This window comes from Anabas testudineus, chromosome 17, assembly GCF_900324465.2.
Source record: "Anabas testudineus chromosome 17, fAnaTes1.2, whole genome shotgun sequence".
In the NCBI taxonomy this organism is placed as follows: Eukaryota; Metazoa; Chordata; class Actinopteri; order Anabantiformes; family Anabantidae; genus Anabas; species Anabas testudineus.
This window is the reverse complement of record NC_046626.1, coordinates 5,615,417-5,631,570: the sequence shown is the minus strand read 5'-3', so window position 1 is coordinate 5,631,570 and position 16,154 is coordinate 5,615,417. Positions and strand designations below refer to the sequence as shown.

General features: G+C 39.4%; 1 protein-coding gene across 2 annotated transcripts; it reads right to left on the bottom strand.

Moving 5' to 3' along the window:
- Positions 1-42: 42 nt before the first annotated feature.
- On the bottom strand, positions 43-15,983 carry LOC113171422 (CTD small phosphatase-like protein). Of its 2 annotated transcripts, XM_026373756.1 has the most exons (8): positions 15,333-15,983; positions 7,221-7,378; positions 6,936-6,968; positions 5,742-5,843; positions 4,498-4,554; positions 3,936-4,028; positions 3,236-3,421; positions 43-2,857 (listed from the first exon to the last, which is right to left on the bottom strand). In XM_026373756.1, exons 1-8 carry the CDS (start codon positions 15,406-15,408, stop codon positions 2,732-2,734), a joined length of 831 nt encoding a protein of 276 aa, XP_026229541.1. In that variant the 5' UTR covers positions 15,409-15,983; the 3' UTR covers positions 43-2,731. The 2 variants fall into 2 exon arrangements, with proteins under 2 accessions (XP_026229541.1, XP_026229542.1); XM_026373757.1 differs by lacking the exon at positions 6,936-6,968.
- Positions 15,984-16,154: the final 171 nt, after the last annotated feature.

Genomic DNA, 16,154 nt, shown 5'->3' with positions numbered 1-16,154 from the left:
ATAAAACTGTAAGGAAGCACAAACAACATACCTGCAAACACACACACCCACGTGTCCCCTGATAGGAAAGATGAGACCTGACTGAGAATTCTTACCAAAGGCAAGAGAGAGGGACACTACACGTGTGAAAGAAGAGGAACAAAAAGCTGGGTACAATGGGTAATATGCAACTTCTCCAACCAAATACTGACAAAAAAAAAAAAGCTAGGTTGAAAAATATCACAATACAAACATTTTCAGAGAAAGGTACTCATCGAGAGGATGAGAAGAATCGACCAAATGCTTCTTAAAAAAAGGACATTGCACTGAGACCGTCGTCATGAGCGGAACACTCATCACCAACACAAATGCTTATGCAGACATTTTAATATGTCTGAAGGAGCAGCAGCCTTTCAACTGGGGGGGAAATTCCATAGTGTAGGCCTTTTCAATATTACACCATGACCCATAAACCAAGCAAGAAAGCAAATGAGGTTTGTTGGGGCGTACAATCCCTAGATGGCACCATAGAGTATTTCATGCTTCATTGCTTCATTTCATTGATTTTATTGACTGACCATATATGGTCCACATACGTACCAGTTCGTTTTCACACTCCGTAAGAAAATACTAACGAGACAATGCTGTAACGTGTAGATGTGATGTTGGAATTAAGAAACATTGCTTTGTGCCTCCACAGGCAGTAAGGCATCAATGCCATGATGAGGTTCTTTACAGTCCTTTTGCAGTGGCCCAGTAGTGTTTCGTTTCAAGCTGATCCCCAACATCTGGAGGGCTGTCTGGACAGGCCAGGACTGACGCCCATCCACAGGCTCCCATTGGAAGGTGTTTTTTTTGTTTTTTTTTGTTTTTTCTTCCACAACAAAAGCTCGTGACTATGGCAATGAAATTCACTATACAAGGTTGTTTGGCTGTTGTTGCTGAAGCACATAAAGCAACATTCAATTGTAAAACAAACGTCATGTTTGACTATCTAATAATTTAATTTTTAATCCAAAGTGACAAAGAACTCAGTATTCTGTGTAAATCTAGTTTTTGGATCAAGTGACAGGTGAATGTTTCCAGGTGTGTTCGAAACTGAAAAGCCACTGAGATAACCAGGCCAGTCAGCTTGCCTCGTTAGGGCTCTAAACACTGAAACCAAACACTTAGGATGAAAACATCCCATCCCCCCAAAAAGGTTATTGCCATGGTAGCTAATGTTGCAGCATTCGGTTTGCGTGGCTCCTCTCAAACGTAGGCACTGAGGTGAAGAGTTAAAAAGAGTCTGGGAAGGTAGACGCCACACGTCTCCACTGGTTTTACACCAGAACCCCACGAGACCAGGCCATCACCACGTGTCAATCGGGAGAGAATGTGTGTGATTTCAACACTTGTCCAGACTCGATCTGACACTATCATATATGTTCCCTAAAGACACTAGACCTCATGAAAAAATAAAAACATGGCACTCGACCTATTTACTGTGAGATCCCAGACCATGTGAAACAACAGAGAGGGATACCTTTCCAAGATCATCCCCCTAGGGTGGAGCTGCACCGCTTAACAGTGTGCCGAAAAAGAAAAAAGGTACGGCTAGAAGTTAGCCATCTGATAAGAGTGACATGACAAAGAAGGACCTCACAAACATCAAAAAATATACAAATGAATTTACAAATTAAATTTGACATCTTTGTCAAAAGAATAAAACCTATAATGCTATGCTTACTACTAATGGTTTAACAGTTACTATTGAACCCCTTTTAAAGATATGAAGCTCGTTTAAAAAATAATTTCCTTATTTGGCAAATAATAAAAGAAAATAAGGGGGAGTAATATGAGTGAGACAAAAATAAATGGCACAATTTTATCTGAGCCTTCAGATCAAAACAATCAAACGCAAAGAACTACTGTACTGGTAGGCCGGGCACAAGGTTCACAATTTGCAAACGCACTCCTTTGCCTAAAACACATTAACTATTTCTACATAAAATAAAAAGCAGAAAGAAACAAAGTCACATCTATATAATGGTACTAGCATACTGAGAGAAAAATAGAATACTATAGACATTTAACCAGCGATAGGATGATAAAAAAAAAAACAAACAAAAAAAAAAAAACACTAGTCAAACTTTTATATAAAGATACTCCTGTGTTCACTTTAAAGCGTATTGTATGTGAAAAGACTGAAGTACTCTGGAAATGCGCCATGTACAAAATATATCCCCATATAAACAACATTCACACAAGGCACTTCATTCAGTAAGAAAAGAGAATCACAGTCCTTTCTACCACCAGAAACTGCCTGCATAGCAACAATACGAGGACAAAACCGTTTCAGACTTTTGTGTGGTACCACAAAAGAAGTTCCAGACAAAAAGATTTTTTGGTTTTAAAATAAGCACTTCACCAAATAGTAAAAATGTGTTGGTTTGAAAGAAAAGACCAGAGTTCATTCCTCTTAGCATTTTGTCCCCAATATTATCAACTTAGGACGCTTTGTACAGATTCTGGTGTGGGTTTTGTGAGACACAGTGCTCCTGGGATATTAAGTGTTTCTGATGGCACTCAGAAGGCAGCCAGTCACCAGGAGATAAGAGCAAAGATGGGATTACATGAAGGTTTCCACAGTGAGACTCCAAGGCGTCCCCTTGGGGCAGAGACAAGAAGGGCGCATGTGGGAGGATCTGCCTGAGTCAGAGATGTGGTTGTTGAGAAGAGGGCAAAGATCGACAGGCTGTGGTGTGTCCTGCTACCTGCTTCTTAGATTCTGCAGGACTCCGTAAACCTCCTCTTCTTTACTGAGTCCCTCAAAGAAAGGCAGCAGGTCCAAGAGCTCTGTGTCATTCATGTCGTCAAACCAGGACTGGACTGGAACCTGGGGACACAGGGAAACCATGTGCAGTTAGTCCCTGTGATTAAAATGATCACAGTAGTAATAACAGAAATCCAGACAGGTATTATACTATATTAGTGAGGATTAAATGTTAATGCCTGTGTCTTTTTGTCATAAGGTAACAAGTTAACTTTTGTCAACACTGAACTGTGACATTAATCTGATTTTAGCTAAATCAGAGTTAAGACAGAGAGGGAAGAGCTGAGAACAAACAGTTATGTTACCCTTTCTACTCTTATAGGTGTAAGATAAAGTACAACAACAACAAATCAACTGAAGCCTATGACTGCTTTGTGTCAAGAGAATAACAGAAGTAGAAGTTCAGACTGTGTAAAACATATTAATGGTTTAGGAACTCACAGCATTTTCTGGGTGGAAAATGTAAGAGGCAGGGGAATTGTCAACAATGATGACGTTGTTGAGTTCTCGTCCCAGCCGGCTGAGGTCTTTGACGTAGTTGCCTCTGTGAAAAACACACGATTCTCTGAAGAGTCGCGCTCGAAACACACCCCACTGGTCCAGCAGGTCTGCCACAGGGTCTGCGTACTGCCCAGGTCAAACAAACATAGAAAAATGTTACACTGCTATATAAACAAATATAGGAAATAGCTAAATTGCAAAACTGCAAACTAAAGTGCATGTAAAGATGCAACTGGAATGACTTTAATGTAGTGAAGCACTAACAGAACAACTTGCAAAACCTAAATGCCTCAGTATTTTCGAAATGCAAGCGGTGCAGGTAACTCCTTCATGGTGCCTCAGGGATACTACTCTATGACACAACAAAGCTGCCTAATTCAGCATGGGATACTTTTCAGACTACTAAAACATCAGGCCCTTGACATGATTATTTCTTTCTCATGCATTAAACTTACCCATGCATTATTGGCTAAGATGGACAGCAAAGCAGAGGAAGTGTGAACATTCAGACAGCAAAGAGTAGATGGAAAATTACAAACCACAACAAGAAAATAGAAAATATGACCATAGTTACATGGGTCCCACTGGCTTATTACTAAAAACACGTCACGGTAATAAATATGGCAACGTTTAAACACACCTTAGCAAGACTGGCTGTAAACAGCACACATTCAAAGAGCTCTCCCATCTTTTGAAGGAACTCATCTACATGGGGTCGTTTCAGCACATACACCTGCAAGACATACCAATACATTTAGGCCAGTTTAGAGCAAACAACATACACTACATGGTTTTACAGGAACGTCAAATAAGCTCTAGGAGAACAATTTAGTTTTGTGAACACAACTTACTGTAATTTACAGCAGTATTGCATAACAACTGCATAACAACTTCTGAGCACTGCCACAGACTAATTCCTGCTTCACATTTCTTTCATCAACACAAATATGCAATAAAATAAACACCATCTTTCCAACACATCATTCTCAGTGCGTAGAAGTTATCCACTTTTTGTTCAAGTACAGCAGCTGCCACCCAGTGCAAGTAATCATGAACAGGCCAACCAGGATATACACAGCCTATCCTGGATTACTTGAACTGCATCACAACCATTTTCTTCAGGATCTTCAAATAAGAACAATGTTGCCATGTTTGTGGAACACAAAAGGATAAACTTAATTTTTCTGTTGTCTGTACAATACCTGATGAACGGTACCATCGATCTCCACTGGAACAATAAAGTCAGCATTGCTGATAGGCTGTGAGAAGAAACACAAGATAACAACAAATTAAGATGTTACATGATTTACTGTTTATGTAATGCCACAAACGACCAGCAGAGGTCCCTCTAGCAACATGAAAACTCTGTGATTTACAGCTTAACAAATAAGTCAGATTTTTAAAAAACACATCCTTCACTTTTGTTTTCCTTCCCTCTACAACATCTGTAGTAATCTAAAAGAAAAAATATAAGGTGGTCCCCAGACTGGAGCTGGATGGAGGAAGGTAAAAAAGAAGGATAAAAAGAAAGATGAGCAGTGGAAGTTCTTCACATGTTCTGAACTCTAACATAAGCAGACTGCTTGTAGTTTCAATGTGCAATGAGGACTGTAATATTTCCCGTGTTCTTACTGCAACACATCCTCTGCCACCTGCACCCCCCCTGTTAATACACTGATCGGATTTTTCAACAGAGCTTTGACTTCCTGCACATTTTGGGCTGAGCATTAAATATAAAGCAAAGATAACATACAGTACAATACAATACAATACTAAGTGTAATACAACAATATAATACAAGCTCAGTGTAGCATGGTCATGGTCAGGGCTAACCAGCCATGAAAAAATATTCCCTGACCTTCCTTTACTCTTAAAGAAAGACGGGAGTGTGATGGAGCTTTGACTCTCTCTAGACACTAGAAGCACATTTATGTCCCTTTGAAAGAATCGCTGTGTTGTCAAAGTTGATGTTGCTCCCTTACAAGTGGCTCTCTAGTGGATGAATGTCTTCTTGTGCTCCGAATACAGCACAGTTATTGGTGTGTCTATGTGCTGCTATCTACCACTGCACAGGAAATCTTGTTTTTAAACAAATCTGTTTTCTGCTTTTATCTGGCTTGCCAATGCTAACATCATCACAGTCTATAGTTAGCCAGTGTCTTGCTTGTTATACGTGGTGTAGCAGCTGCAATCAGTCAGTGGAGTCAATGGTTAAAATAGAGCTCAGTCTAGTCTATGACATCACGGTTTGGGAGGAGCCAGAGGTCTAGGCTGAACAGAACTTTTAAATCCAAGATGACAGAAAGAATTGACCAGAAAAGTCAAATAATTAGTTGAAAAATTATCATTACAGTAACATAAAACAGATTTGATAAACAAGTGAAAATAGCACAACTGTGCGGAACATAAATAGCAAACCTCAATTTGAGCTCTGATCTCTCTTTACCTTGAATGAGCTGTGGACGAGAGTTTCATCCAAGTCAATCACCACACACTTTTTGCCATAGTCAGATATTTTCATTTCTGGTAGGAGGTATTTGGCTGAAGGCTGTGGGGAAAACAATACAGATAATGTGAGCTATACTGAGAGAGAGAGTGTTTGAGAGAGAGAGAGATAAAGAGACGGAGACTGATAAAAGACAAACACTAATCCCACATCATGTTAGAAAAAAGATCTTTAGGGAAATAATGCAACTCAGATAAAGCCATGTCCGACATGATGCCCTTAACTGACCAACAACTTCCAAATAAGACCCTATAGGATTCTTCATCATTGTGTCCTGTTAGAGGCGACTACAAAGTGGCACTTACATTTTACATCTCCTTAGATTTTTCGGATCAAATATGTGGAGATTAAAATAAAAAAGCTTTGCACATTCTCACAGATTAGGCCATGCAAAGGTTAGCTGCTGCTGTAGAGTAGCATAATTTCCCTGAATTTACTAAAACTAACCTGGATCAGTTTAAGAATTCCAAAAGTCTAATTTATCTGTGAACATGATCAGATGATGTCATGTTGGAGCTATGTGTGCACAAACAGTGTTGTATTAAATCCATTCACATTTGACGAATCTGAGGAGCTGAGCGTCAAATGACTTATAAGTGATCACTGATGGTTGATTTAACCAATATGCTGCTCAGACCCCTGGATAACTAGATCCTAATCTGATCTAATTCACTCAAGGAAGATACTAATTCCTTCCATGAGTGAAGAGATCAATATGTTTATGCCTGTAGGCGAAGTAGATCCATTACTGAGCTTAACCCTCACTAATATTATACAATTGCATGACTAAGCAGCGTCAAAAGGATTTACTTCTTGCGTGGAAGATTCCCAAGGCAGTTAAAGAAAACTGTTTTACACTGTTTTTAACTTGTTAAACAATTAATGTCCTTGTATTTCTGAAAGCATACAAACCACCAAGTGTCACTCATGCAGATCAGGCACAGAGGCATCATTTCAACCCCTAGATGCATACAGACCTTCCACACAGCCAGTGCTACAGGCTGTAAATGAACCACAGCATGATAAGCAGAGCTAAAGCTCTCTGAGGAGTGCTGGAGCCCACACAGACAGTATGTGCCAGCACCAGCCCACTCAGCCTGCATGCAAAGGAAATGAAAAAATGGCAATACATACACAAGGAACAGGGATGACCTCGACCTGGTCACACTACAACACAAGAGAGATAGACACACATACAAAAACAGATTGAGGGGAGAGGAAGGAGAACAAAAACAGAAGGAGATAAAAACAAAGGGTCCACAGAGATAAGGAAAAAACAAAGAGAAAGCACTATTCACAGAAATAGACACTCTATGACAGATAAAAAACATGTAAAATTCATATGCAGACAATAATATTTCTGGACTTACACAGTTGACAAGAACAGGATAATGAGCATTTAGTGGTGTGGCTGCTCACCTTGGGAGGCGATCCATTCTCCTCAACAGGTGGAGGCAAGGAGCTGGTGTTTGTGTTGGTGGCTGGGGGCTCCACATTATAGTTACGGAAGCAGCAGAAGAATGTGCTGAAGATGCTTCGGCTCCTCTGCTTTTTTAAGCTGCTGTTCGACTGGGACGCTAAAACAATACAAGGAGGTGGGAGAACACGGGGTGAGAACAAGTGGCTATGCAAATTGACATTTACTCATAAAAACTGAGCATGCTGAAGCTAAATATTCATCATTTGCATGCTGAACTGTGGATGTTGCTTGAATAACTGGGAACAAACTGTTATGAGTTCATTACAATTCTTCTAGTGACCAGTGCTGTGTGAGCTACACTGAATCACAACAAAAGCTTGACAGAGTGATTAAACAGCTTCAGTGTTGGTTTTGTTGATCAGGCCTGGCAGAGCCACTGTTCAGAAAATAACTTAGCTGCCTGGGTGACTTCATCAGTCACACATAGCGACAGTTTAGAGCGTGCTCTGCTCTGATTGCAATTCGCCTCTCATTCCAGGACTACAGAGCAGAGCCTAAATCAGACACTGAGCTTTTATTAATAGTGACAAGTTGGAAGCTGCAAACTCCCTCCTCCTTTTTGCCAAGCTCTCATCACCTGATTGGCCGAAGAAGTTCCACATTGAAAACTTGCTTGCATTTCACCTCCCATGTTTCAGCTGAGAGGTGAGTGACTGAAGCAGCCTGCATATGCACAAGTGAGGGAGGAGATGTGAGGCCCTCAGACCATGCAGAGCCTATACAAGGCTGCATTCCTCACCACACATACGTCTCCCTGCTCCTTCAGTTCAAACAAGCAGGGTGGTATTCTAACTGAAGACCAGTGAAGAGCAAACAGCACAATGCAATGTCTTTCGGGATCCTGATATTGTGCCACTTGATACCCCTGGCCTTAAAGAATACCCCCCAGATATTTATCATGAGAAAAAAAGGAACAATTACATGAATTGTCTTAGAACAAGCTAGTACACTGTATTAACTAGGATCACAAACTTTACAGACAACCCTTACAAGCACCAAGATTATTTCAACATAACTAAAGCTTTGTCAAGTGTTTTCCATGTCATAAAAAGGCACATTGTTTTAAAAAGATTACTTCAATTTTATATTCTGCAGCTAAAAATACTTGTGCATCCAGCAAAAGGTATTAAACACTGACAGCGTAATGGCATGTCATGGCTACAAGAAATACTTTTGGCACTCTCTGATCTCGCTGTCATTCCCCTCCATCACTGGCTCCCAGACACATTAATTACTACCATAGCTCTGCTGGGTATTTAGAATTCACCCCAAAACCCTAAATTCCTTCACTCCAAGACAAGTTAAATACAATATACACCCATCAACAAGGAAGTAACATCAAAACATTCAGTGACACTTTTAAGTAACTTAAAACCCTGACAAATGTAGATGGGGGTGTAGTGCAACTAAAACTGTAACTTGCTCTTACGCACAACAGTATTCTTATATTATACAGTTGTATTATGTTGCAATTTTATTACAGTCAGATTCCAGGCAGATAGCGCCAGTGAAACAGTGAAGGTAAAGACATAGTTTCTGACATTACCTGGAAAGACATGATATAAAGCAGTGGATCCCAAACTCTGAACCACTGCTATAGAGGTACTTCATGTCACTGGAAAAGGAAGTGGTGGAGTGACATTATTAATGCAGTACAGTTCACCTGCATGTTTCCACTACTTGCAGTTGAGAAGGAAAGGTTCTGAGAAATGATTAAACACTGAATAAGAGGTATGTCTTACCGGGACATACTGGCCAAACTTTTCTTCACTTTCAAGGATAATATTTATGCACATTCAAATTGAAATGGAGAACCAAGGGAATTGTGCATTAAATATGGTATCTTACTAGTGCAATAAATATTTGAGAAATATCTCTGAATACTTTGTTTTATATTCTGTGTACTTCTCACAGTTGAATAAGCCAGCCACCTATATAAAGGCTTAGATGCGCATAAAGAAAATACCATGACATATTGTGTCATGTCAGAATGTTATACCTAGCGAGCAGACTGATGTTATGACATAGTATTTATTATGCTGTCGAGAGCCACTGACGGGGGCCACAGCACAAGAGGATTCAGCATGAGGTCTGCATCACAACAGCTAGATAGATAATAAGCAGAGCCAGTTAACAAAGCTAGTTAACAAGCTCTCTACAATGTGATATCAGGCTATAACCAGCTGGTGCCAATGCTGACGGAGACCAGTTTTCACTGTGACTATGGGATGCTGCTGTCAGTATCACTGTGTGGCTGTAGCCAAGGCTGTGCTGTGTACTAGTAGTTAGGCACATTAGTAACCAAAGATGGAAAAAAAAGTAAACCCCAAATAACAAGCTTTGATGAAAACACACACACACACACACACACACACACACACACAAAACACTGCTCTTCAAGTTCATACTTTAAGAAACCCCTAAATAGCGCTGACCCAAACCAATGGAAAATACCAAACTTTTACACACTACTGCAGCAGCAACCAAATACCAAAGTAATGAACTGATTTAGAGATTTGTTTGTCACTTCACTATCATTCCCTAGACAGAAACACTGTAATGATAATATCTGTTAGATTCATCACAATTCAAAGTATAAAATAACCAAATCAACATAACACTACTTTTATTTATTAAATTGGACCTGGTTCTTTTAAGGCCTGTATTACTGTAAAAGTGGAGCAGTAAGGGAGCTTCCTGTGACTCATCACTGAAGGCAGACGCTGTATTAATACCTTCCCCACAACACTCGTAAGACTACTGAATCATAATATGCAGAGCGGAACTGGGCCTTAAACACATCACTCACCTGGGGTGGATGAAAGGTAGTAATTCAAGTTCAGTCCCTTTAATCACATCTTTATGACACTCTACACATTCCAGGATTTCATTACCAAGACATTTAACCATTTACTGGATACAGAAAAATATTCCATGTGCTGTTTTTCTTTATGTTAATTCAATTTTCTAGAACAGCGCCTGTTGGGAGGCAGCCAGCTACAGCAGTTCTACCACTTTGTGTTTGTGTTGTTTTTACGTGAGAAATCGTAAGTTTTTGTAGTTTGCTCAGTCCAAAAATGAGACAACTTATAATATATGAGTCGTGGAGGTAGTGCAAAGGGGATCCAATCCAGTCTTATATGGCTCTATGTTAATAAGTTTGTCCAATTCAAATTTTTGGCGTTTTTATTACTGGTAGCTTGTGATTGTGCTTAAATTGAATGATGGAATGATTCCCGCAAATCTAAATCTTATAATGTGTGAAATTCCCTCCGAAATGTAGGGAGAATTTAAATAATGACAACACGCTTGGCACTCTCCTCTCGCTGTACAAGGCTACAAACTTCTCTGCTGTTGTGGCAAACAAAAGTGCAAGTGATGTCAGCGTTAACAACATTGCCCCTCAGTATCCTCGGAGTTACAGTAATGTTACAAAAATGAAGCAACAGTCCAAAGAAAAGTTTCAGGCTAACTGGCCTACATATAACAGCGGAGCATGTGAAATAAGCTGCTCTATTTTTAAAATGCAGCCTATGGTTTTGTTCCTTTTTTCATCTGATCTTAGTAAACGTACAGAACTTTAAGTGGCCACTTAGACCGCGACACAGCAGCCCTACAACCCATACAGCAGCAGTGGAAAGAAAGCATGATTCTACACAAGAACGTGATGATCATTTCTACTGTAAGAGAAAGAGACAAAAAATAACATCAGTGTATATAGTTAAGAGAATCCCTGATGCCAGAAAACATTGTATGTGATTAATGTAAGCATGGATGCAGCACAAACAACACTGGAGCAAATTTCAGATAATCACTGAGTAATGAAAACATCACTAAACTGATGCCTATTTCAGAGCTTGATCTTTATTAGAATCTTTTTTTTTTTTTTTTACTTTTAACATTTATTGAATTTGTTAATAAGTAGAAAGCTGAAGTATCAGACGACAGAGAAAATATGATAATAGAACATAAAATAAAAGGGCTGATTTGGCTTAAAGTTATGACTACTAGGAGAGGGGAGAGAGAAAAAAAAAAGACTTTATGAAAATTAATTATTCAGATTATTCCTTAGAAGCATTTATTTGTCCTATGTCTGTCATAACTGCTCAAGGACACATCTGGTGTGTATGACAGGGTTTGAACCACAAACATTCTGAATCTCAAGCCAACGCTCTACCCATTGAGCCACCAGGCCACCCCAAGATGAGAAGAGAAATACTAATAAGACCTCTAGCTAGTACAAGCCCCCCACACATCTCTTTATTTTGCCATTGAAATCTTTAGCCAAACAAAACAAAAACTATGCAGGTAAGACATAATAACCACTGTAAGAGCCACAGACTGCTTACCTCACAATATGCTTACCTCAACATATAACACAGTGTGACAAAACTTCACATTCTCTATAGCCACATGGGCTCACTTTGGAAAAACATTGTCACTTAACAAATTCTGCCACTGCATACAGAAATAAGCTCAATATCTATTACAAGAGGAAGAAAGTCATGCATCAATTCTGTTCAGAATTGTAGCTGGGCACTTTGGACATGGGTTCATTTCAGACAATTTTCAATAAAAAAAAAAAAACAAAACTGAAGGTTCTCGACCATTATTTGACTGATATTAGAAAAAAAAAAGATGCAAGACCAGCATCCGTTATGGTATAGGTGATTTTTTTCCCAAGGTAGCATTGACACAAAGGAACACAGTGGTGGTTTAAAGTTTAAACTCAGACTCAAACTTAGAATTTGCATAAATCTACAATGTGATCAGATTTTCATACAAGTGCTAAAACTAGATAAAAGGTAACTAAATAAAACAAACAAAAAAAATTAAAATAAATAAATCAGAATAATACACTTTATTGTGAAACATGATCCAATCACGAACCCCTTTCAACTATTTTAATCACATGAATGCACAAGTAATATTGTTGATGCCCTTTGGTAACCACTTTGAAGTTATAATAACTTTAAAGGCCCAAAGTAAAATGCAAGTAAAAATTTGAAACCAACCATTTCTCTATACTTACTGTAGCCTACGCAAGCACCAGAGAACTATGACAACTTACAGGATTGTTCTGAAAACTGTGATATGAATATCTCCTCAGACTGAAGAAGCTACTTGGATAAGTAGTAAACATTTTGAACAAACAAAAAGGAAGTCTTGTTGCCATGACTCAACTTCCAGATAACTTCACCTGGACGACATACTGTGATATGAATAGTTTCACTCTATATAGACTCATCGCAGTTCACAGGACTGTTGTGAGTCTGGTCAGCAGACTCTAGCCCTCTTGTAGCAGCGCATTTGCCAGGGAATTTAAATTTCTGCTCCAAAAATTTTTTTTGACCAGAAATAATATTATTATATAAATTAATAGTGCACTTTCCACAATTTAGTATCCAAGGAAACAACAATTTTATTCAGTACTGACTTGCAGAATGAAAAAACATTCAATTCCAAGCGAGAATATATGCAACAATGGCATTTATCTGCTGTCAATGAATCATAATAAACCATTTCAAAATAATGGTAAATTTAATTATTCAGGAATACATTAAAATTTAATTAAATCTGGAGATTAGTACCAAAGTATACAACCCTAACATATTTTTCCAGCAATTGATTTACATAACAATCAGTAAAATGACGGGCTAGAGTAACAAATCTGAAGTTAAAAAGAGATGTGTTCATAAAGTGAAGCAAATACTGACAAAATCATTTTGGCTAAAATTACAGTGACAACTGAACAACTGCAGTGCTCAGTGCATACGACCAGACATAAATCACTCTTCAGAAATGTCTTGGATTCCTTGACTGTAGAGTATTTTTCAAAGGTGAAAGGGATCACATAAGAGACACTCATTCATCTCAAAGAAGTATTATGGTCCTAGTGCAACCATCTCCACTCTGGAGTGCTGACTTTAAATAGTTGAAACCCCGCCTTCAACGTTCCACACTTTGCAAAATCTCAACGAGAAAACCGACCCACTGAAATAGCAGTCACAACTTGTGAATCTTATTTTGAAAATCAAATCTTTTTAAAATTAAAAGATAGAATGACTTCAAGAAACAAGAGAATTATCACTGGCAAATAGTTATACTTGGCCTCGAGGTCAGTGGTGCTCAGAGCAGTGAGTCTATATTTAGGCCGCTGCTTGGCAGCCAAACCAGTGTGAAAGGCAGGGACATGTTGTAAGCCAGCCAGCAGAGGAACACTGAGAGCAAAGGTGGTCAATTTCTGTCCAGACAGTTCGGAGCCTGTTTAAGTTAGAAAGATTTCTCTAAATTCCTCTAGGACAGGTGCTGGGATGGGATACATGTGATTAGCATAAGACAAGAAAGAGTCAAATCATTGCTTGACGCTACTGTCAATTAATCATGTGATCTATGATAAAGAACTGTCTCTCTCTCTCTGTCAGGCCTGTAACAGACTGGTAATCTGTCCAGGGTGTAAAAAAACTCTGATCCACTGAAGGATAAGCAGGTACAGCAAATTAATAGAAAGTTCAATACCTGTCAAATACAGATCACAGCGCATATAGCGGTGCCTTATACCGGATGTGCTGACTTTCTCTGACCAACAGCAAAAACATAAGGAATTCCATAACTTGCACTGTGAGGTGTACTGGAAAGGTTACTTAAACTTTATAGATCAAAGTTAATTTTAACCATCAGAAAATGAACTTCACTATACAAAGTTTTGAGAAACTGCTCGATTGACTAATCATTTCACAACTATTGAACATACCCTTTGACCCTGAATGACATCACCATCTCCAGCACCAAAGTATGTAAAATGCAAACAAGCCCTTGAAAAGGACCTATGATAAAATAACTGTTTTGACAGTTATTTTAAGTAAAATCTAATAGATAAGGCCAGTCACTTACTATGTCAATAGCATCTATAAAAATCATTTAATATGGAGCTATTTCTAAGGTGAGGTGTGACTGACTGTGGTGGGGTCTGTATAGTTTTACTGCCATGCATTGCAATCATTTTGCAGTAACTCCAACAATGCCCACATATGCTCATCACACCGGATCCACAGTAGTTACTGAGGGACACCTTCGTACCTTAAGAGGAGAATGCATTGTTTTGCTTCAAAGACTGAGATTCTCACATTACTAATGGACTGACAAGTGTGGTTTGAGATGTGATACTGATACACGTCTCATGGGTCTGTGTGACCCGGAAAGTGTTAGAGCAACCCAAGGAAAGGGAATAAATGGACATTAGCCACTGTGGTCTTGAACAAGTGATTTGACCTTTACTGCAGATCATGGTAAAGTTTGAACTGAGAAACAGACAGCAATCACAGTCGTACGTGAAAATCTAAGATCCACTTTGACACAGAGATCCAACTTTATAAATTAAAACTAAAATACAAGGATTACATCTAAGATATGAAGAAAACGGCACCTTAACTTGTAGTAAATTCCAGTGGTCAATACACAAGACATAAAATATTTCAGGCTCCGTTCAGTCTGTATAACGCGAGTTCACTGACCGCAACACAGGCAAAAACAGATAAACTAACCGCAATGTAAATTTGTGCACCAATGATCAACTTTCATTTCAAACAAATAAAAAAAGATCCATGTAGAAACACACCTGTCAAGTCTTCTTGTAAACTTACGTAACGTAGATGGCAGCACAAACAAACAAGTGTTAGGTATAAATGTCCAGAAGCTACAATGATGCGTTTTGTTTGACATTACAGGGCCTCACTCGGCGTTGACAGCTGATTTGTTGACGTTAATTCAGCCCGCGCTAATGGGACAGAACCTCACATCTTGACACTGGACTGATCTTCGTACGCAAACGCGCAGCAAACACTCGCAGTGCTAGTTCTGTACTTTGCTCGGATAAGGCCCTCTGATAAACTTGTTGCTTACTATGAGTTTGTTTACTATAACAGAAAACTAATGCTTCCAAGTACTACAGCGGCTAGCAAGAGCGAGCAAAACGCTACCGTTTACTACAATCGAGAAAAGTAGTTAGCCAGTTAGCATTAGTTATTCCCCCTTAACTGACTTTCCCTTACCTTTTTCCTGGTTGAAGGATATTACTTCCTCCTCCTTCGGGTTGGAAACTTGGGTTATTATGGACATGTGGTCCATTTAGACGGGTGGTTGTTCCTATTTTGTTTCCCACAATGTTACTCGCACTAGCGCGCTTGCCTCGTTTGCTAGCTACTGTTAGCTAGCTGTTTAAGATGAGGATGACCAGCTAGCCCCACAAAGCCAGGCAACCGTCCGAGGCGAAGTGTTGTGGCAGCGGTGTTAGCCAGCCAGCTAGCACGGTGGTGAATGGAAGCCAATGAATGGCTGTCATTTATGGCTCTCCGCAAAATATCATCGCTGCAAACAAATATTTCGTGTGCAGCACTGACAGCATGTGGACAAAAAAACAAAAACAACCGACGTTAGATTGCTAGCCAGTTGAAGTTAGCGAGTAGCCCGTGTTAGCGAGTTAGCTGGGAAGCTCCGTTCAACCAAAATGTGAGGCCACGTCTGGAACAACGTTGAAAATACTAGAAAGCTTTCCGGCGGATTGGTTTGTCCAGAAAAAAAAAACACGTATCAAACGCAAGTTTGCCAGGTTAGCTACCACTTTATGACTAACAGTTCATGTATGCTGGCCCTACATTCCCTGTGCAACATGGAGGCTTTATGTATTTTGAGTTGCATCTGAAGCGGGGGCAGTCTGAGTGGGAGGGGGCGGTTTGTTTCTGTGACGGATCGTCTCTGGCAGCAGCACAGATCGCCGCACTACATTGCTCAACCCATGCAGCTGGATGGACGCGGCAGGGTTTTTTTTTTTTTACTCTGTAATTAAGCACGCAACAAATTCTAGATCTTCATTA

Excerpts from the sequence above, each read along its gene's own strand:
- LOC113171422 (XM_026373756.1), bottom strand. The coding sequence starts at position 15,408 with ATGGACCACATGTCCATAATAACCCAAGTTTCCAACCCGAAGGAGGAG. Across the intron at positions 7,379-15,332 it reads ATCCTTCAACCAGGAAAAAG|CGTCCCAGTCGAACAGCAGC; the intron begins GTAAGGGAAAGT and ends GTATTGTTTTAG. Across the intron at positions 5,844-6,935 it reads AGGTCATCCCTGTTCCTTGT|CCTTCAGCCAAATACCTCCT; the intron begins GTATGTATTGCC and ends TTTTCCCCACAG.